General features: G+C 41.1%; 2 protein-coding genes across 5 annotated transcripts; both read right to left on the bottom strand.

Annotated features, from left to right (window-relative positions):
- Positions 1–1,452: 1,452 nt before the first annotated feature.
- On the bottom strand, positions 1,453–8,945 carry msrb3 (methionine sulfoxide reductase B3). 4 transcript variants are annotated; one of them, XM_074698807.1, is made up of 7 exons: positions 8,767–8,938; positions 5,182–5,327; positions 3,996–4,104; positions 3,682–3,759; positions 2,771–2,799; positions 2,468–2,565; positions 1,453–2,241 (listed from the first exon to the last, which is right to left on the bottom strand). In XM_074698807.1, the coding sequence occupies exons 2-7, from the start codon at positions 5,255–5,257 to the stop codon at positions 2,032–2,034; spliced, it is 600 nt and encodes a 199-aa protein (XP_074554908.1). In that variant the 5' UTR covers positions 5,258–5,327; positions 8,767–8,938; the 3' UTR covers positions 1,453–2,031. The 4 variants fall into 4 exon arrangements, with proteins under 4 accessions (XP_074554908.1, XP_074554907.1, XP_074554909.1 ...); XM_074698806.1 differs by lacking the exon at positions 5,182–5,327 and adding an exon at positions 7,602–7,722 and having other exon boundaries at positions 8,767–8,935; XM_074698808.1 differs by lacking the exon at positions 8,767–8,938 and adding an exon at positions 7,602–7,711.
- Positions 8,946–9,755: 810 nt separating this feature from the next.
- On the bottom strand, positions 9,756–20,063 carry lemd3 (LEM domain containing 3). The gene is made up of 13 exons (XM_074698076.1): positions 18,831–20,063; positions 18,142–18,182; positions 15,547–15,616; positions 15,275–15,348; positions 15,044–15,123; positions 14,792–14,937; positions 12,907–13,008; positions 12,684–12,786; positions 12,397–12,575; positions 12,228–12,309; positions 12,048–12,153; positions 10,870–10,948; positions 9,756–10,776 (listed from the first exon to the last, which is right to left on the bottom strand). Exons 1-13 carry the CDS (start codon positions 20,026–20,028, stop codon positions 10,583–10,585), a joined length of 2,454 nt encoding a protein of 817 aa, XP_074554177.1. The 5' UTR covers positions 20,029–20,063; the 3' UTR covers positions 9,756–10,582.
- Positions 20,064–20,105: the final 42 nt, after the last annotated feature.

Below are 20,105 nucleotides of genomic sequence, written 5' to 3'. Positions count from 1 at the left end.
TAAAAAACCCCTGTCACTTATGTAGGTCACCTCTAGATTCACCATGTTAAAAAAAAGAGCTCTTCAGGTATAAAGGTGATCATTTCATATAAATCTAAACACACATTTTATGCTCTCCATTTTTTCTTTAATAATAATTCCCTGCAAAAACATTCATAAATGGATCCATTTGTGATTATTAAAGATTCTATTTCAGTATCTTTTAAGGCATTGAATGCACAGAATTGTCCAAAAACAAAACCCTGCCAATGGAATTTGTGTTGGATTGAGACTTTAAATGCACTTTTAACCATAAGCCTCAACACAAAGTTCAATTTGAGTGTTATATTGTAACCCAGGATGTTTTCTGTTCCTGTTATTGTGTAATTCAAGACCCGTGGCTCATTGCTTTTTTGGAGAATATGGGACTACTTTGGGAACCCTTGGTTTTTGGAAGTTGGGAGTACTGATGACATGTCTGGTACCAGAAAGTGTTTGGTCATTGTTCATTATGACTGTGTGTGTATTCAAGGTTCACTATACTACAGCCCCCTATTTTATTAAAACAAAGTAATATATAGTAGCTCTCCATTTTGACACCTTAGGTAAAACTACACCTCCATTACGGATGGGTACCGAATTAGGTACTTCTATAGGTACCGACCGAATTCTGTCAAAACTATCGAGTACCAATTCACGTAAAATCAAAAGGTACCATGTTTAGGTACCTAAATGTATCCTTGTGACTGTGAAGGAGTGGAAGAGAAGGCGATTTTCCATGCTGGACATGAACACAGCATTGCAAGGTTATATATTAAAGAATACATTTGTTAAAGAGTAACATTTTTATATTTTATTATTAAACAAATTGATAGTTTTTACCACATAAACACAAAAAAGTACCGAAAATTGGTACCGTTGAGTACTGGTACCGATTGCCAGGTACCAGGCATCGGTACCGAATCGTTTTAAATGTGAACAGTACCCATCCCTAATCTCCATAGGGTTTAGCCTCTACCTCCAGGGTGTGCACATAGGTGTACTGCCTACTGCTTACAACTTGTGCTGTGTAGGAAAGTCCCTTCGTTTAAACCTGGCTGCTAATTGCTTGACTCATGTGCTCTTATGAAGGCCTGGCTAGCTGGAATCTTAGCACATTAAGGTTAATGCTACACCAAGTGAGCTGGTATCCTCTTTTCTACATTACAGTAAATGTCCCCAAATCTAACATGTAACAACTATAATCACTAAGAGAGGAAAAGACAGGCAGAGAGAAAGAGAAAGGGAGGACTAGAAGTGAAATAAAACAGAAAGTAAATATTTTTTCTAAACAACAGATTCCTTTGTGTCACATGATCTGGAGATCATCTGATGCAACATAAAATGAGGATCATTCAGCTTTATTTTTGGGTGGAGTCTTGTTTTTGTCCTGACTGAATAAAAATATTCACAGAGAGCTGATGAAGGTTTTATTTTTCAATATTTATTCATCTTTAAGGCCACAGTTCACTATATATCATATCATTATCAATGAATAAAGACAGTTTAATTCAATCAATGCCACACCAAAATATATATCTCTAATGCTCATAACTTATAATATCATCTTTAGAAAGTGTACTTTGTACAGTGTTTATTTAAAATAAAAAGGAAAACATATGCATTTATACTTGTGTGTGTTTCTACATAGCACTTCACTCGTGTTCACACAGTGACCTGAACCACAGAGCTCAAAAAATCTCTTTCTGTTTGCCAGGCTGAGTCAGTTATGGTAACGTGATGCCCCCTGCTGGATGCTTTTGGAAATGGCAATCTCGTGTACAAACGGACTGCTTCAGGTTTTATCAAATAACTCCACAGTACTTGATGTGACTCTTGCGGGTGTCATTGCTGCTGATAATAAGTGAGTTATAAATAATGTTTGGGTAGACAACAGACACACAGTGAAAATCAGAGCCACAGTGATGAGCTGTTTAAGGCAATCAGTTGACAGAGCTCACTTGTAATCATCTCCTACATCTGCAATTTCAAACTTAATCTGTTACAAGTTTATCAGAGCTCTGTCTTATCCTCACTTCCTGCTTTGCTGGAAGCTCCACTTTCTGCCCCTGAAGAGGAGGAGGCGGAGGGAGCGGAGGTGGGACCAGAGTCAGAGGAAGAGGACTGTTTGGGCTGGAAGGCCAGGGAGGCGGAGTTAATGCAGTACCGTTTTCCTGTTGGTCGAGGGCCATCATCAAACATGTGACCCAGGTGAGCTCCACACTAAAACAGAGAGCGACACAGCGACACGAAGGAGATAGTGGAGAGAAAGAGAGCTGTCAATATCTGTTTGTAACATGCAGCCAAATTTAAGGGGGACTTCGTCTTGAATTTTGCCTGTCTACTTATCTTTACCACATGATTACTGTAATTACTGTAAATTACTGAACTGTAATGGAACTGGGCTTATGCACACTGTCTGTTGTCATAAAGTGGGCTCACTGGTTACCTGGCTGCAGGTGGTCTCCACTCGGTGCATGCCGTAGGAGAAATCGTCTGAGTTTGAGATGGACTCTTCCTTCATGAGGTCGAAGAATGATGGCCACCCTGAACACATCACAGAAATTTATGTATCTTTGACTTTATATTTATGGTAAATGACCTTCTGAAGTTTAAACCAACACCTGAAGTCTGTTATTAAGCTGTGCAAATAAGCTAATGTTAGCATGATTAAGACAATATTGTAACCAATGTAACTGCTCAAAACCATTTTAGCATTTTGGCTGTTGGCCTGTTAGCGGGTTCTTCTCACCTGATCCAGAGTCAAACTTGGTGTTGGAGCTGAAACAGGAAACAAATTTTGTCAGAAAATATGCTAATATCAAGATCATTACTTGATAATATCATTTTTAAATCATTATTAACATTCTTTTGCATTACCTCTAGAATAAAATCATTTTAAATTTCATCTTTTTAACTTAATCATTTTATTATAAAAAATTAAATATGTTTCCCACAATCTTTCACACATGTATTAAAAAGTGTTTCAATTATTATCTTTATTTTTAATACATTTAAACACCAGAGACAAGTGGTTCCCTTAGAATACAGGCATTGTCAATGTTTTTTTATTTATCTATCTAACAATGTAATTTTGTTAAATACTGTCACTCATTATCTACACAATCTTTATCAACTTTCATTTAGTTACTTTAAAAAAAGTTTCCTTTTGTGTCTTTGTGGTATTAATCATATATTGTTATGACAAATACATTTTATTTATTACCATCATAACATTTTTGTCATAACAAACACATTTTATTTCTTCATCTTCTTGAAAATGTTATTAAAAAATTCTTCAATCAGTTTGTATTTTTTATTTTTAAAAAGGCAGATAAATCTATAAATATATCATTTATTGCCATTATTACATTCTTATTTCAATAAAGAACATTTTTTTTTGTCATTATCCTTTAACATTTTTATTTTGCCACTGATGCTTTGTCCATTATTTCTAAAACCGTGTTTTATCATCACACAAACTTTACTTAAGTCACAATGTTAAAGTTAATGCTTTTTGAAAATATTTCTTTATCGTACTTAATCCATTACGTCCAAATGGTATTGTTTTGTCATACAGAATGATGTCATTTATAACTTTAACATTCTCTAAAGTACGATTGTTTTATGAAAACTTATTAACGTCACAGTCACTGTGCTCACCTGAACAGAGGAGCTCCACAGACCACACAGGTGTACGTCCCCTCATCTTTATGGTAGGTGAACTCACCTGTGAAAGCACTGTGAACATTGAGTCTTTATGAGTGTAAATTTTAAACATGGAAAGAAGTGATACTGTCAAGTGAGAGGTTTTTGTCCAACACATGATCCTGTATGTGTGATATTTTTTGGCTTGGGAAATAATATCTTGATTTAAACAAAACCTTATTCATTTAAGTTCAGTTGAACACAATAATCCCTGTAATAGTTGCTGTTGAATGACGAATAAGCTTGTTTTAAAAGGTGGTGTTTCTCACCTTTCTGTGCCACGCTCCTGGGTCACATGGTACTGCATGGGAGAGAGTCGCTCCTTCAACTCCTCCCGAGAGAAAGTCTTGGGCCATGTTTTCTTGGTCCTCCGAGCACCTGCGAGGGAAGGAGGAGGGTGAGGGGGGAGAAATATAAACTGAGTGAGTTTTCAGGTGAGAGCAGGAGCAGGTGCAGCAGTCATTTCAGCTGTTTGTCTCAGAAACTTGTCAAACTTCAAACCCAGCAAAAAAAGAAAACAGAGCAGGAATAAAATTTATATACTGATAAAAAAAGTCAGTGATTTTAGTCTGAAATTTGTAAATTTTCACAAAGGTGACACTATGATTATTGCTACACATTAAACTATATTTTCCACTAAGGCTACTTGACCACTCTTACAAACTCAGATTCAATGATGGTGCATTCAAGTTCCTTTATGTGCCTGTTAAAGTAGAAATGGTGATATGTTTAGGTTCCTCTCTGTGTTGTTAATCTTCATTAGATTATTAATCTAGTAATTTTTGTATTTCTATATTAGTTTGTTTGTTTTTCACACAGAGAATGATAAAAATATTCAAAGATCTTCTTCAGTAAATGTAATTCAAATCAAAGCAGTGAGAGCATGCAGGCTGCAGAAACAGGCAGTGAGTCGCTGCACCTGAGAGCTGAGCAGGTGAGAAGCTGCAGCTCATCGGGTGGAGGTTCTAAACAGCAGACTGTGGTTTCTCTCAGCTCTCAGAGGAACAGCTTTAAATGTTAAGGTTTTAGTCTGATCTTCCCTCAAAATTCATGTCCAAGCACAGAGTCTGTCTCTTCACAGTGAGATTAAACTTTCCTGAGTCTTAGGGGAAACAGTGGGAAGGATTTTGATATTCTTGTTCTTGATGAACCTGTCTGAATCCTCTTTCTAAATGATGACATCAATCTCATTAAAATTCTCTATTAAGAAAAACAAACCCTCAAAGCCCTGAGGTCAGAGGTTAAAGGTCAGCTCAGTTTGAAGCTCTCAGGAATCGAACACGTCCAACATGTCCGCTCCCTGAGACCAAACGTAAAAGAGGTAAAAAGAGCCTCACAGCAGAGCACACACACATGCTGTCAGCAGGTGTTAGACAGCAGCAGGTGTTAGACAGCAGCAGGTGAAGTACAGGTGAGCACAGCGTCAGCACACAGCGGGTCAGGAGGTCATGTGACCTGAGGGCAGACTGCAGGACTTCAGAGCTACAGGCTGACTCTTGGTTATGAGATGCAGCAGATTGAAACCCGACATGTTGGCTGGAGAACAGAACCTCACAGGGCTACAGCCGGAACCAGAACCAGAATGGACCAGAACCAGACAGCTATGAGGCAGACCACATGAAGAAGAGAGCAGGAAGTAAAAAAAAAGAACCACAACAACACAAACAGAACAAAGCTGGTTAATGAACTGTGGAGAGGAGGGGGCTGTGAGAACATCAGGACCCTCTCTGTGTGGAGGTAACATGTTAAACAGTTATTAAACTGTGGGCATGATCAATGACTTCATCACACACACATTCACACATTCAGAGGAGGTTGAGACTTCCTGTTTCAGACATTATTTTATTGAATCTGTTGGAAAACAAACATCAGGATGAAGTTTCACAGTGACAACATGAGTGAGACAGAGGTGCTAATTACATCAGCCACCTGCAACAGAAAACAACTGTGTGTTTGTGTGTGACTCTGTTAAACAGGTTTAGGCATTTATATACAGTATACATCACTACATCCCTGACTGTGTTGTCCAGTGAGTGTTAGTGGGTTCACAACACACTCAAACTCTTGTTTAGTTTGGGAACTCCACCTGTCACAGCACAGGTAAACTGATCAGCCATCACATTACTTTTTTCTTAAATATTATTAGTCATTTAAAAAACAAAACAAAAACAAAACAAAAAACCCCAATCAATTCATCAAGAGGTCAGTCACTGGTTTGTTAAAATTGATCCACACTGGCAGGAACTGGAAGCAGAAGACCGTACTTGACACGTTCAACCACTCTGTGAAAGTTAAGTGTGACTCTGTCCCCATCTAGCTTTAACATATAAAGTGTAATTGTTCTTAGAGAGCTGAAGACATCCTCTGCCACTGCTTGTTTGGCTTAGTGTGCATGCGGTTTCCTGTGTTTCTGCAGTTTTGAGCACTTCTTCACTGGCTTGATATTTTTAAGTAAAGGGTGCTGCTTGTTCAAAACATTAACTTCAAAGACATCCTCACTGATGTGTCCCTAATATCATAATGATATATGTACTGACTCCACCAGTCAGAAGGCATGTAAATGTTATGGCTGATTTGTGTAACAGTTCTGAGAGTTGGGGTCAAAGGTCAGAAAAGCTTGTACAAAGCAAAAGAAGAAAATGAGTTATCAGGTTTGATTTGGTTTAAAAAGATCAGTGTTCATGCTGAGCATATGTGACTGAACTTAAAAAGATAGAGGTGTAACCAACCAAAGGTGAAGACAGTTTTCTCATAATTCTATCTGTCCTGAAACCTGTGTGTGTATTCACCAAGGTTATAATAGTTTTGGATTTGTCATTATAGTTTAGTTTTAGTTAGTTTTGACATTCTATTTTCCATTACAGTTTAGTTTTAATTAGTTTTAGAGCAGGCATTCTAGCTTTTATTTAGTTTTGATTTTTGCAACAAGGCTTAGTTTTAGTTTAGTTTTAGTTTTTTTTATACCTTATTAACCAGGTGCAGGATTCAAAAAGGTCAGGGTAAATATTTTGTCATACTGTTTATTTTCAAGTCCAACATAGTGCTCACTGCTCAGTCAATGGTGATACTGAAATGTTGGCTGCTGCCTTAAACACATGAAAATAATATAAACTTAGTATGAAAAATATAAGCATCAATTCTATAAACAATGTTGACATAAATTACATAAAAATAAATATTACCTTAAATTATAAAAAAACAATATAATATGAGCTTTAATAAATAAAAACTTGGACTCTGTAACAATAAAGGCAGTCTCAAATACAATAAAAACTTGGACTCTGTAACAATTAAACTACTACAGATGCTCTAATTCATTGCTCCACTACGTTTCGTTGCAGCACAGTGCACAGCCAGTCAGTGCAGTAAACAAGCTCGTCCCTATACGCCGCTATGATGGTGCTGTGCGGCACTGACAACTGCCTAAAACTGTCTAAAACTGGTAGGGAAAATGTGTCAGATTAATTTAAATCCTAATTGATATTGTCAAAAACTATAACTAAGGGAATTTTGTCTATCATTTTAGTTAGTTTCAGTTAGTTTTGTGAACACAAGTTGCAGTTTTAGTTTACCTATCGTTTTTGTATTCTTTTCTAGTTTTTATTAGTTTCAGTGAACTGCAATGTATTTTAAATTTTAGTTTTCGTTTTTAGTTTCATTTTAGTTAACTATTACAACCTTGGTATTCACATCAGTCGGTGAGCTAATCTTATGACCAATCAGAGAGGATGATCATCTCAGGTTGACATTAACTGACAAAGACTGACACCAGGAAGGGTTCTGATGACAGGGATACTGATACAGAGTCTAAGCGCTCCTTTTAAGTGGGTGATAACTGGCTTCACTTTGGTCTGAGATGTGTAAGGTGAATCTACCTATGAGAACAGAGGGTCGAGCGAGGGGGAAAACTGAGCTGCTGCCTTGCCCAAGCGCACGGTGCAGAGTGAGGAGGAGCACACCCCGTCTGAGGAAGGCCATGACACACACACTGTCAAACTGAGAGGCAGAGAGAGCACACAGATGAATCTTTTATTATTAAGGTTAATAAGCTGAGACTAACACCTATTTCTAACGAACCACCCATCCAGGTACATATCAGCTTACTGGAGACTAATGAGAGTGATCTGCAGAGCGAATCTTTACAATTAGCTGTTAGTAAATTACAACAAAGTCACCATCGGCACCTGGGTGTTCAGGTGTCACACTCAGTCAGGTGACTCTGTAATTGTTATTCACAACGGACAATGGGACATCTAAATTAATCATCATCACGGTTTTACAGCTTGTTGATGTCCACATGTGACACACACACACACACACAAACAATTGTCAGTGTTCTTTATCTATAACTGTAGTTCCAGTGTGAAAAAGCAGAGGGCGGTCAGGTTCAATATTTATATTTATAGTTCAATAAGAAATGGCCTTCGTTGGTGCAGAATCAAGCAATTATAAAAATCTGGTAGTTAAATAAAAACAATTCAACATTGAATACTGAATTCAAGCCGTAATAGGGCTTAACAACATTAAAAACACCCTGTACCTTAAGGTAGTAACTCTGCAACTGAATCTCAGACCACCATGTTGGATCAAAGTAAACCTTCAGTCAGCTGATTATTAAAAGCATCATATCAGTGACATGCTGTTTGCACTAAAACCATGTTTTATCACATTAATGCATTAAGTTTAAAACCACCAAGACACCGAGACACGGTATAAACACGAGTAACAACAACAGCAACAATACATTATGTAACGATGAGTATTTCTGATGTATTTACAGACTAGTTAAGCTCTGAGAACTTTCTGGAAAAAAAGCCCTCTACATTTGTACAACACCTTCATTAGCACTGTGCTAACGTTACCGCAGTGTATTTGTCTATCACTAATGCTATGTTAAAGAGATACCTATGGCTTGGTTCGTTTAACTAACTCGAAAAATTACTGCTTAAGTATTTCTGGTTTATTTTCTTACACCAACATTAGCTCAGTGCTAACGTCAGCTCAGTTTAACGTCAGGCTTTTTCTGTGTGTGACACTTACCGGGGAGCAGCAGAAACACAAACACCGTCACGGTGATCCGAGTCACTGTGCTGGGATCGTGTATAAACATGAACCGGGTCGTAAGAAGCCTGGCAGGTCTTGATGTGTCCAATTATGGAAACAACACTGCGCGTTTCCTTCCTCTTCTGTGGTGGTTATACTGCGGCCTATGAGATCAGTGTATCTGTAACTGCCACCTGCTGGACATACTCAGCTCTGATACTGATGCTGTTTCTGTATTTCATCCTCTGCTATCAGTCTCTATCAAACCAGGACAGAATCAAGCTAGAACAGCGAAGTCAACAGATATATGTATATATATATATATATATATATATATATATATATATATATATATATATATATATATATATATATATATATATATATATATATATATATATATATTTTTTTTTTTTTAAATATACCAGCTTCTGAAGAAAAGACATTGAATCAAAAGGGTTACAAACTCCTAATAAACCTTTAATTTGAGCTGTTTGTACAATTGACAAATTACATTAAAACTTCTGTTTCTTTTTAAATGTCTGTAGTTTTGTACACCTCCCCCCTCTGGCTTGCAGGTTAGGGACTCCAAAAGAACAACGCCATGAAAATAAAGCTGCATAAAATATAACATGTTACAATTACATCAATGTACAGTGTTTACAGAAAAATACATCCCAGGAAGAAGACACATGAAACAAAATGAACAGCATGACTAGCTGTCACATCCAAACATCACCAACATTCAGCTGAGATTAGACAGCGTGACTAAGATACTGTTGCTGCAGGAGAAACCTCATGCAGCAGATGGAGCCTCTGCTGCTCTCTGCTTGATATAAATTTTCTTTAGTCACCTTTTTTCTTATATCACTCATGAAGCATTTTTAAGAGCTGATGTAAGCTTGATAAACAAAGTTCTTACTGAGAATGTAACAGGTCGTGTAATGTAAAAATAACATCACCAGGGCTGATTTATAAAAATAAGAATAAATAGAGAGAAGCATTTGGTATAATGACAAAGGAAACTGCTACAAAATACCAGATTGAAGATGTCCATCTAGTCAACTACATCTATGGTCGGCGTCACCGCCCTTCAAACTGCTCCATCTCCACGTCCACCTTCTTGTTCCAGTGACGTGGTCCCAGACTGAAAACAGCACTCGTTTAAGGCACAGCTGGGTGGTCTGCTCCACCACGGAGCAGCAGTTTGAAATGTGCATCATTTGTACATTTTTCACACTGCAAAAACTGAGTCCAACTTTCATCCACTGCATTAAAAAGTTACTTTGTCTCCTGGATCGTTTTTAAATAGAAAACACACAAGCGGGAATCAGAGTCTGTCTGCGCCACCTGTTCATTCACAGAGAACCACAACAGGTGAGCACACACACCTCAGTGAGCGGGAGGGGCGACAAAAAGCCCACATGACAGAGAGGTAAATAAAATAATATGAAACAATAAACAATAAACGTGGTAATATACGGGTTACATCTGACAGGAACACATTCACTCTGCTGTGTGTGTGTGTGTTTGAATATGTGTGTGTAAGTGTGTGTCATAAAGCTTCTCATGTATGTACAGCCTGTAGTGTCCCTCCTCCCTGACTAAATAATTCTAATCAATAATAACAATAATAACAGGAGTACATTGTGTTGTATCAGAGCTCACACAGACTGACACATGCAGCTGATGAAGAGGAGGAGGAAGAGGAGGAGCAGACAGCCTCTGTGAAGTGCAGAAGAACAAACATGAGGTGTGAAGTGTTCCTGTGATGAAGCAGCAGACTTCACCAGGGGGGAGGGCTGATGAAGGATCATGAGAAGCCTGATGAAGAGAAAGAAGGGGAGGAAGAAGGGGAGGCTCTGTGTGTCAGGAAGCTGCCTGTGCTGCTGCTGGGGATGTTGAGAGGGGAGCTGGAGGCCTTTAGGGGGGTGCTGCAGCTCTGGGCCTGAGGGAAGCGCTGGTGGTACCTGTCTAAGCGCAGGTACTTTACCGTCACCAGTTTACCTGTCAAAATAAAAGCTCTGTCAGTGGACAGGTTCTGTTTGGAAAATTGAGAGATTCTACAGGATCAGATGACGCGAGGCATGTTTGACTCACCATCGAACCAGGAGCCGTGCAGAGCTTTGAATGCTTTCCCAGAATGCTCTGCAGAGAGACACTTCACATACACACAGCCCTGAGGAGGGAGACAGAGTGAGAGATGTCAAACTCACAGCTTTTGTGGTACAGCCAAGTCAACGCAAAGACGCGTTTGGAGCATCAGACACCTCTACGCTTGAGTTGAAAATATTGAACTTTCTGCCACCTGCACCGACTCCAACCCCGCCGGAAGATGGAGGAAAAATAATCTGTGCGGTGTGCCATTATCCAAAGTTATACGATACGATGTGTGTACTCTACAGAGAACGGAAAAAAAGGAGCAGGCTTGGGTGAAAGTCGCTGAGGAGACAGGTTTTGAAGGTAAGATCTGTAAATATTAGTTTCCCGCTGGATTTGCTTGCACGGGTCATCAATGAGTCCAAGTTTTCATCAGTGGAGTTTTGTCGTAAAAGATGGACAAGCCTGATAGAGAGGAGGAAGGAAGTTCTCTGCGGTCCTCTCTTTCCTCGACCCCTTCATTTTTCCCCAAGGAGACCTCCGGGAACATGGGTTGGGAGGTTGGGGATGAGGTCGCAGGGAACAGCCAGGCAGGGCCAGTGGAGGTGGATTACCAGCGAGAGGCAGCAGGCCTTGATTGTGATCTCCAAGGCTTTCACACACTCTCCTGTCATGCTTTTGGTTTTCAGATGCTCTTTTGGGCTTCCCTTCTTTAGATGAGCGGGATTGCTACTCTGCCTGCACAGTGACGCAAGACAGCCCCTCAGCTTGTTCATGCGGCGCGTCACAAGCGTTTAAATGTGCGAATTTGCGTCCGGTGTGGCCGCGGCATTAGGAAAGGAAGCAGATTTAAATGAAAAATCAACCATTTCTGTCTGACCCAAATCTAACCAATTCAGCTTTTTATGAATGTCAACTCAAAGTAATCCAAATAAAGCTGTTTTATTGCTTTATTATTTTATTATTAAACTGAACATTAGTGAGTCAGACGATGCCTACTAAGCATACTCAGTGGGTCACATAATATTAAGAGGAAAACTCTTTCTACTGAATTCAGGGTGCACACAAATACTCAAGTTGCAGCTTGATGCTTCAAGTCCGTCAATTTCTATCCTGCCCCTTGCTGGATGAGACCCCAGTGACATCACATACGTGTAACAACCTGACATAGATCGTACCTCTCGTGAGTTCTTGTCAACAGCAATGTGAACAATGCCGTCGTTGTCACTGCATTTCTCCAGGATGGCCTCGTGGATCGCCAAGTCCCAGTTCTCCCCCACCTCCCTAAAACGCACCCACAGGTTAAACACAGGAAGTGACATCACAGACAGAGGGATCTGACATGGGCAGGGACTTACATGACAGGGTCAAACATGTTCCTGATCTTCAGACACGGGGTCAGGCTGTTGGGAGGGGAGTTTCTGCGGTCCAGAGGGAACGCTGAGGAAGAGGAGAGAAACTACATCAGCGCACAGGTGGACACACCACCAGCAGCAAGGCACCATGGGTAATGAGAGTGTGAGTTACCTTTCCCCTGCCACATTTTGGAGGGCCCTGAGGAGGTTTTGTCACAGGCAAGTGAAGGCTGCATCCATCTCCAAACAAGGTAATCCGCACCCCCAATCCTCTGAGTCTCAGTCCTGATCCTGGACTCATTGGCTGACAGGAAGCGCTCTGCTCGCTCCCACACCTTCCTCATCCTCTTCCTGTATGACATCATACACCATCAGCTGACCCTCTTAGCACATTCAAGACTACTGAATCTCCAAATGATAACTGTCCTGTGACTAGATGTGTGTGTGTGCTGGACTGACCTGTCCTGAGGTTGGACCAGGGAGTCTCTGACGTGGGGGATGGGCAGGTAGGGCTGCAAGTCCTGGTTCTCCTGACTTGCTTCACTGTGATTTCTCAACACATCTGAACAAAAACATGCACAGTTAAGCTTCACACTCACACACACATAAGACTGTACCCTTGGGTTATACAAAGTGTGTGTCTGTGTGTCTGTGACCAGGTGTGTATATATGTGAGTCTTACCAATTATCCTCTCCACCATGTCGTACATCTGTCTGGTCTCTTCCTCCTCCCTCCTCCAACGATACTTCATGAAACACACCACACTCCACACACAGCCGACCACTGTACACACACAAACGCACACAGGTTAAGTAAAGTCCAAGGTCTCCTGAATATTAATGTCAGTTATGATACCAACAATGGTGTTTAGGATTTATGAACTTTAATAGAAATCTAAATGTTGTACTGCGATGTCATCTGTGTGTTAACTTGTGAATGCGGTGCAGCCTAGTGGCAGACTGTGATTCCACAAAATATTCAGATTGAAATCTTAATATAAATAGGATGTCTTCAAGTTGTTGGCATCTTAAAATCATAACCTCTAGGTGATGAAATTCACTGATTCTTTTTAATTTTACTCTGTGCAACATTATTCTGAAGTACTTTTACTACCTGCTATCCCAGCCTCTCACAACGTGATCAACCTCTTCTTATCTTCCCTTCTGAGACTCTGCCGTGAAGTGCTCTTTTTATACCCAGTCATGTTAAACACTTATTATTTTTCCGGCCTATTTTTCTTTGCATCACACAAATTTTTTTCTAGCTGTTTTTCCTCCCTGTAAAAACTTTTCAAAAACCACTGGTAGTTGCTAGCATCAGATTTAAAACCAGCATAATAATTCAACAATTTGGAAACTAATCAAATCTGTGTAGGTTACTTTTTACAAAGCATATTAACCCCTAGAGAAATGTGTTTATACTGGTGTTATATTTGTAATTCATGGCGCTGCCCCGTTGTGGCTTCCTGTTACAGCGGCTCATTCTTCCTCAGTTTTTCATCATTTTTGCATTTGGAGTGGATCGTTACTTTGTATGGTTCATTTGCTGGTCGTGTACACCAAACTGGTTTTGTCTTAAGTGATATTTTCACTATTGTTGCTCCTGTGTTTGTCTGGAGATCCTACATGTAACCATTGCCAAATTGTTTACATGTGAACTCAGCTGTTAGCAGCCTGTAGCGTGTCAATGCTAACTGGTGCAAGGCCTGATGTTTTCCTACAAGGTGAGGAGAAGGAGGTGAGGATGACGTGCTGGTTCTCAGGTGTGAGCTAAGAAGTGACGACATCGACCTGTCCTTCCATCCATTGTTACTGGGAACGTAAGATCTATCCTTAATAAGATGGACGAGCTAGCCACGCTAACCCAGCAACAGAAGGTATACCAGAAGGCAGGGTAGCATCATGCTATCAGCCTTATTTATAGAGCACCTTCAAGAAGACAGCAGTCAATCAAAGTGCTGTACACAAATACAAAGAAATAAGTAAATATAACAATAAAAACAATAAAAAGATAGAAAAACATTGTAATAAAACAGTAAAAATTTAAAAACTAAAAACTAAGGTGCCTGTGTTTTATAAAAGCTCATCGATGAAACGCCAGGGAGAAAAAGTGGGCCTTCAAGGAAGATTTAAAAATCTCTATGGTCGGGGAAGGCTCTTATATGGATGGGGAGACTGTTCCACAGTCTAGGGGCAGCCGCTGCAAAGGCCCTGTCACCTCTATGCTATTCACTGACATGGCTAATGGGGCTCACACCGGACACCATCACTACATTTGGAGAGCTCCACCTGCTGTGAACAGACAGGATCCAGGAGACAGAGACTGAACAGACTGCTGAAGAAGCTCAGTCCTGGACCCTGTGGAGGTGGAGGCTGGCTGAACTGGAGAATGATGGACAAGCTGCCATCATCTGTTTTGTTATGGACCTTTTTACACTTTCTTACTTTTGTTTTCTCGATCGCTGCTGTGACCCCTGGATTTCCCCTTGGGATAAATAAAGTATTTTCTATTCTATTCTATACTTGTCTTGTTATAAGCTGACGTGATTTGCTGTGTGTTAACTCACCTGCTGCGATAAGGAAGAATCTGCTGATGACAGTCAGGAAGGCTCTGCGGAAGCGACAAGTGAACGGCATTTTGGGATGTGTGGACTCAAGGAGAGAGATCTCAGAGACCTCAGTGACTGGGTCCTCGTCTGTCTGTCCTGACAGTCTGGATACACACAGAGAAACGCACGCACACACAAACACACAGGCAGAGTGAGTGTAGGGGTCACATGACCACTCTGAGAAATGACAGAACAGGTGCAGTGTTTTACCTGATTCCCACATCCTGCCCTGTCCTGATGATCCACTCCAGAGAAACTTCGATAAAGCCTTTGAACTGCTGATTCTGAGCCTGTAACACACACACACAGACATAGACACAAAATGAGTTGTTTGATTGTGACTATTGAGCCTGTCTGTGTTTACTCTCACTGCTCCTCACTATCACCATCTCACTGACCACTCACTAACAGATGTAGTCTTTAGTCACATTGTTAACATACCTTTAAGTATTCAGAGACCTGGCTCAAGGTCAGACTCCTGTTTGGGTGCTGCGTGTCTCCACAGTCATGCTGACCTGAATCATAAAAACATTACATCACAGCGATGGTCATTAACAACAAGAGGACTATGAATCAAGAACCCACTTTGAATCTGTGTGCTCTGAAACAGAAATGGAACTACAAGGTACGGACAGATTCACACTCCTCCTCTTGACTAGACAAAAGTAAGTGACAAGCAGACGAGCATCAAAGTGTAATGTGTTGTTAAATACCTGCAATGTGGGCCAGGTGGTCGTGCAAACTGAGCAGCAGGTTCAGGATCAGGTCTTTCTCTGTCTTGTTCTGCAAAGAGTGAAAAATTGTTACAAAAAAGTATTACAAGTTATCCTGAAGATACCTGTGAGGTTGCTGCTGGTAAGACCGACACCTGAGGAGACATCTCTATACCACCTGGTTACTTTAGGTCCTCATCCTGTTCTCTGATTCAATTTTCTGGTTCAGATCCTATTTTCTCAATTCCTTTCTGTTGTCTTGCTTTTGCATTCTCTGATCCAGTTTTTCATTCTAGTATCTGGTCATAATCCTGTTCTTGATCCTGTACCCCAACCCTGTTCTCTAATACTGTGTTCTCATGGTGTTTCCTTTTTTCTCTCATCCTGATTCCGTTCCCTCATCCTGTTTTCCGATTCTTTTCCAAAGCTTTGCCAATTTTGTCTCAAAACACCACCTAAACAGCAGCCTCACATCAGTGACCCACAGAAAGACTCAACACTAAGTGATACACAGAGGCATGAGGGGCAGGGTGTAAACACACAGCACATGCTTCATGATCACGTACAGACATCTAACAGTAGCTTGTGGTTCTAAAGTGATGCTGTGCCCCCCCTTAAAACACCTGTTTTTACCTCGGAGGAGGCGCTACGTGGTTCCAATGTCAAGTCTGTTAATGTGATCATACAACTGTCAACAACGTTCTGGGCAAGCTGCATGTGTAAAAAGGTACGAGTATGGATAACTGGTTCCTTTTAAAAACAGAGTAGAAATGGTTTGATGCATCAACATCATTAGCCTTTGTGTTTAATGATTCTTTTTATTATGCTTACGTTGTGTGCAAAGACTTATTTTAATTTATTTACGTCTAGAGATAGAGTTTCAGAGGTGGGCGATACTGGGAGTTTTGGTGTTGATCCGAAGTAAATACAGGGCCAGTATCGCCGATACCGATACTTATACAAATACTTTTTAATATTTAAAGTTTATGTTTCATAAAACTGCTGACCTTAAGTTGTTTTTGTGATCTTTTCCTTTGATTATGTTGCAAAAATCTAGGACAGAATTTATGCAAAGTTTAAAGGTGACTACAAAATACTTAAGTGTCATGATAAACATTTATGTTGAGAAACAAAACAACAGTAAAAATAAATAAAGTAGTAATAATAAAAAAAAATCCCTAAATTATTTTGTGCGGAAATCTTTTCTTTAAAAAAAAAGCGCAAATAAAAAAAATATCATTTTCATTTTTTTTTTGAGGTATAGAGTTGAAGACTTCAATACAAAAAAATAAATAAATACATAAATAAAAGTTCTCCCGTTACCAAAATCATTTTTTTAAAATAGTAAATTGTAAAGAATTATCACACCAGAATAAATGTTATTTAAAAAAATTCAAACAAACTTCTTTTTTTGGAGTCTGCTTGCTTGTTTCCCTAGTGCCACTGAGCCACGTGACATGGACACAGCCAGGTTGCCACTTTCATAAAACCGCAGCAGTCAGTGCATGCAGGACAAAAAAAAACTTGAGTATCAATCTTTTTACACCGGTATCATTTGATATCGATACCAACGATGGTATTGATATTATCGATATTTGGATCGATCCGCCCACCTCTAGTTTCAGTGTCCAAAATCATATTTGTGGCTTTAAGTACTCCAGGGGTTGATGGAATTTTGCCATATGGAAATTTCATGGGAAAAATAAATCCCTTCAAATGCAAATTTCCCTTCAAATGCAAACTAAAGGGCACAAATTGTAGTGCGGGACTGCAGGTACTTCACACAAATATACAGGTCCTGTAAATCTAGCACTGATAATGTGAAAATGTTAGTCTGTCTGGATGACATCGAATTTTGTCTGGATGATGTCCAGATGATGTCCGGACAACATCGGAACCTGACATCCAGTTGACATTAGGACTACATTGGGACCTGACCTCTGGACAATGTCAAAACCAGATGTTAAAGTTAATGTTGGAACCTCATATTGGGCACAAATTGTTTTTTCACTTCAAGCCAGGCATATAAATTTACTTTTAAACCCAATAAAATGTTGCTGACACCGAAAAACTGCTAAGCCGACTCTTTGCACATACACAGTTTACAGGAGGGATTTAATTTGGAATATAGATACAGAATCGGATCTATAAGCAAAACTGACTATGGCATGGGTATTAATAAAATCTTCGTATATGTGAACTCCAAGAGATGCTTTTTACTTAGACTATTACCAGCCAATCCTCAGGTCAAATTTCATCAAAAAGTTGGGAATGCTGATGTGACATCACTGCAACTAAATGTCTTTAAATCCATAGTAGGTGGGGTTGCGATGATCATATCATCTGTGCTGACAACACTGTGAGGTACAGGTATGTAAAAACATCCCTAAGAATCATCAGTGTGTCCTCAAACTTTTAAGAAACCTTCAGAATTATATGAAAGAGTGAATAAAGGAAACATCACAGGGACACAAGTATCCCTCCTCCAAGTCATCACAATAAACCCAGCAGCTGTTTTCACTGATCCCATGATTTAGGTCTAATTCTGCATGAGAAACACACACTCGGTGCATGTAGCTAAAGATTTATACTTACATAAGATGAGTCAAAGTCACTGCCAAATGGATGACTCTTTACTGAAACAGAGAGGAGAAACATCATGTAGACACATCAGATACTGAAACACTATTAACATATGTAAACAATCAGTCAGTCAAATTCAGATCATCAGTATTTCTGATCAACATCATGTTTTTTTTTTGCTAGTGTCAGAAATACTCAGAGTTTATTGTGTCAGGTGACTTGGGGAGATTCTACAAAGAATGGAGGACCTCAGGTGAGTCTGGATCTTTAATCTTTCCGTCTGGACAGGCAAGCCTCATTATCTGAGATTTCAAATGAGGACATGAGGGAACAGTGTGATTGGTCAGGAGTGAAAATGAACTGAAGCTTATATTCCATCTGTAGTTTCAGTGAGATTTTGGTGGGTCTGGGAGGGGGGGAATAAAAACGGCAGACTGTTATTTCACTGAACACAAAGTTATTTTTTGTCTCTTTTAAATGGTGCATTCAGGAACTCACACAGGGAGCAATCTGCTTTGAATAAACAAAGTGACACTAAAAAATAAACAGAGGCACAAACTATCATTATCCCTGCTTAAACAGAAGTTTCACACCGACTGCTTGATATGTGTTTACATTAAAAGCCATGTTAACAGTCTGTGTAACTATCACTGTTTCAGATTTCAGACTCTTTACTGTCTCTAGTGTGCTCAGGTACTCACTGGTTGGGTCCTCGAGGGCCCCGGAGCCTCTCATCCTCAGGTACATGAGCCCCAGCAGAAGGAAGAAGAGGCAAGCCGCGGTCAGGAGAATCATGGACAGGTAGTGGGCGCTGAAGCTGCCGGAGGAGGCCGCCTCCTCCCGCTTGAACTGCTGCAACAACTCGTCTTCAGGCCCGGGCGGATGAGCTTTAGAGGCTGGGCTGTAGGGGCGGGAGGGGCCGGTATGGTTGGAGTGGTTGGTTCGGTGGGTCTGGGACAGGCTGCTGTAAGAGGTGAACCGGGGTCTGAGCCCGATGCTGAACCGGCTGGAAGGTCCAGGCTCCCCGGACACGTGGTGGTTCTTTCCGGCCTCTCCTCCGTGGTTCTGGTTCAGGGACACGTAGATAGACTTTCGAGGAAAGATGTGAGTCCTGTAGGATCCTGGCGTGTCCAAATCGCCCTCCTCCCCCCGTCCCCCCACCATGGTCGGATCCTTTTGCTGGTCGTCCCCCCTGGACCCTCCCGTCTGAGACACTCTGCCGGCTCTGTGTGAGGGGAAGGCCGCTCTTGAATAGCTTGGTCTGGGCTCCAGTCGGTCTCCGACACTCGGGCCTGAGCCCTGATCGTCTCCGTCGGAATCGGAATATTCGCCGGTAGGCTGATTACCATGAGCTCCGCATCCGTTCACAGAACGACAGTTCTTCCCCGGGCCCTCCTCTTCATCCTCGTCTTCCCCAGACTCCTCAGCCCTCCCCCCGGCCCCAGAGCTGGATCTAGCGCGGACCCTCCAGCCTGGGGAGCCTGGCCCGGGGGAGGATCTGCTGCTGTTAGCCGGGCTTGTAGTAGCGTTAGGCCGCGTCCTCGGTGGAGGCGGAGACCCGGAGCTCCCTTTTTTCTTCAGAGGAGTTTCAGCGTCAGACTCGTCGGAGCTAAAGCCGAGGACGGAAGGCTTCCGGCCGGCTCTCCTGTTGGAGATCAGGTGCGTGACGTCACGGCTGGCTGGCCTGGATCCCGCCGAGCTGCCGCTGGAGGAGCTGCTGATGGCGGCCCCGCTGCGGGTCTTGCTGGACCTGGAGCCCCGCAGTTGCTGCTCCTCTCGAAGCTTCTTTAACTTCTTCAGGTACACCGGCCGGGTGTTTTCAGTTACCGGGCCTGGAATGAACCCTAAGCGCTTTAATTCGGAGAAAAGCTCCTCATCCGTTAACAGCGTAGACGCCATCTTGCTGAAGTCTCGGAGAAGGTTGTGTGGGGGAAGTGACGTAGAAGAAGAGCGGTGGCGGACCAACTGGGCTGCGT

The sequence above is a fragment of the Halichoeres trimaculatus genome, unplaced genomic scaffold, assembly GCF_033239565.1.
Source record: "Halichoeres trimaculatus isolate MK-OKI-2021-1 unplaced genomic scaffold, fHalTri1.1 fHalTri1_scaffold_21, whole genome shotgun sequence".
In the NCBI taxonomy this organism is placed as follows: Eukaryota; Metazoa; Chordata; class Actinopteri; order Labriformes; family Labridae; genus Halichoeres; species Halichoeres trimaculatus.
Note: the sequence above shows the minus strand (reverse complement) of the source record. Positions and strands in the feature narration are given on the sequence as shown.

Coding starts and splice junctions, on each gene's coding strand:
- lemd3 (XM_074698076.1), bottom strand. CDS start 20,028: ATGGCGTCTACGCTGTTAACGGATGAGGAGCTTTTCTCCGAATTAAAG. Junction 15,617..18,141: donor GTGACTTTGACTCATCTTAT/GTAAGTATAAAT, acceptor CACTCTTTGCAG/AACAAGACAGAGAAAGACCT. Junction 14,938..15,043: donor GGGCAGGATGTGGGAATCAG/GTAAAACACTGC, acceptor GTGTGTATCCAG/ACTGTCAGGACAGACAGACG.
- msrb3 (XM_074698806.1), bottom strand. CDS start 7,704: ATGGCCTTCCTCAGACGGGGTGTGCTCCTCCTCACTCTGCACCGTGCG. Junction 2,800..3,681: donor TGTGGAGCTCCTCTGTTCAG/GTGAGCACAGTG, acceptor TTCCTGTTTCAG/CTCCAACACCAAGTTTGACT. Junction 2,566..2,770: donor CAAGTTTGACTCTGGATCAG/GTGAGAAGAACC, acceptor TGATGTGTTCAG/GGTGGCCATCATTCTTCGAC.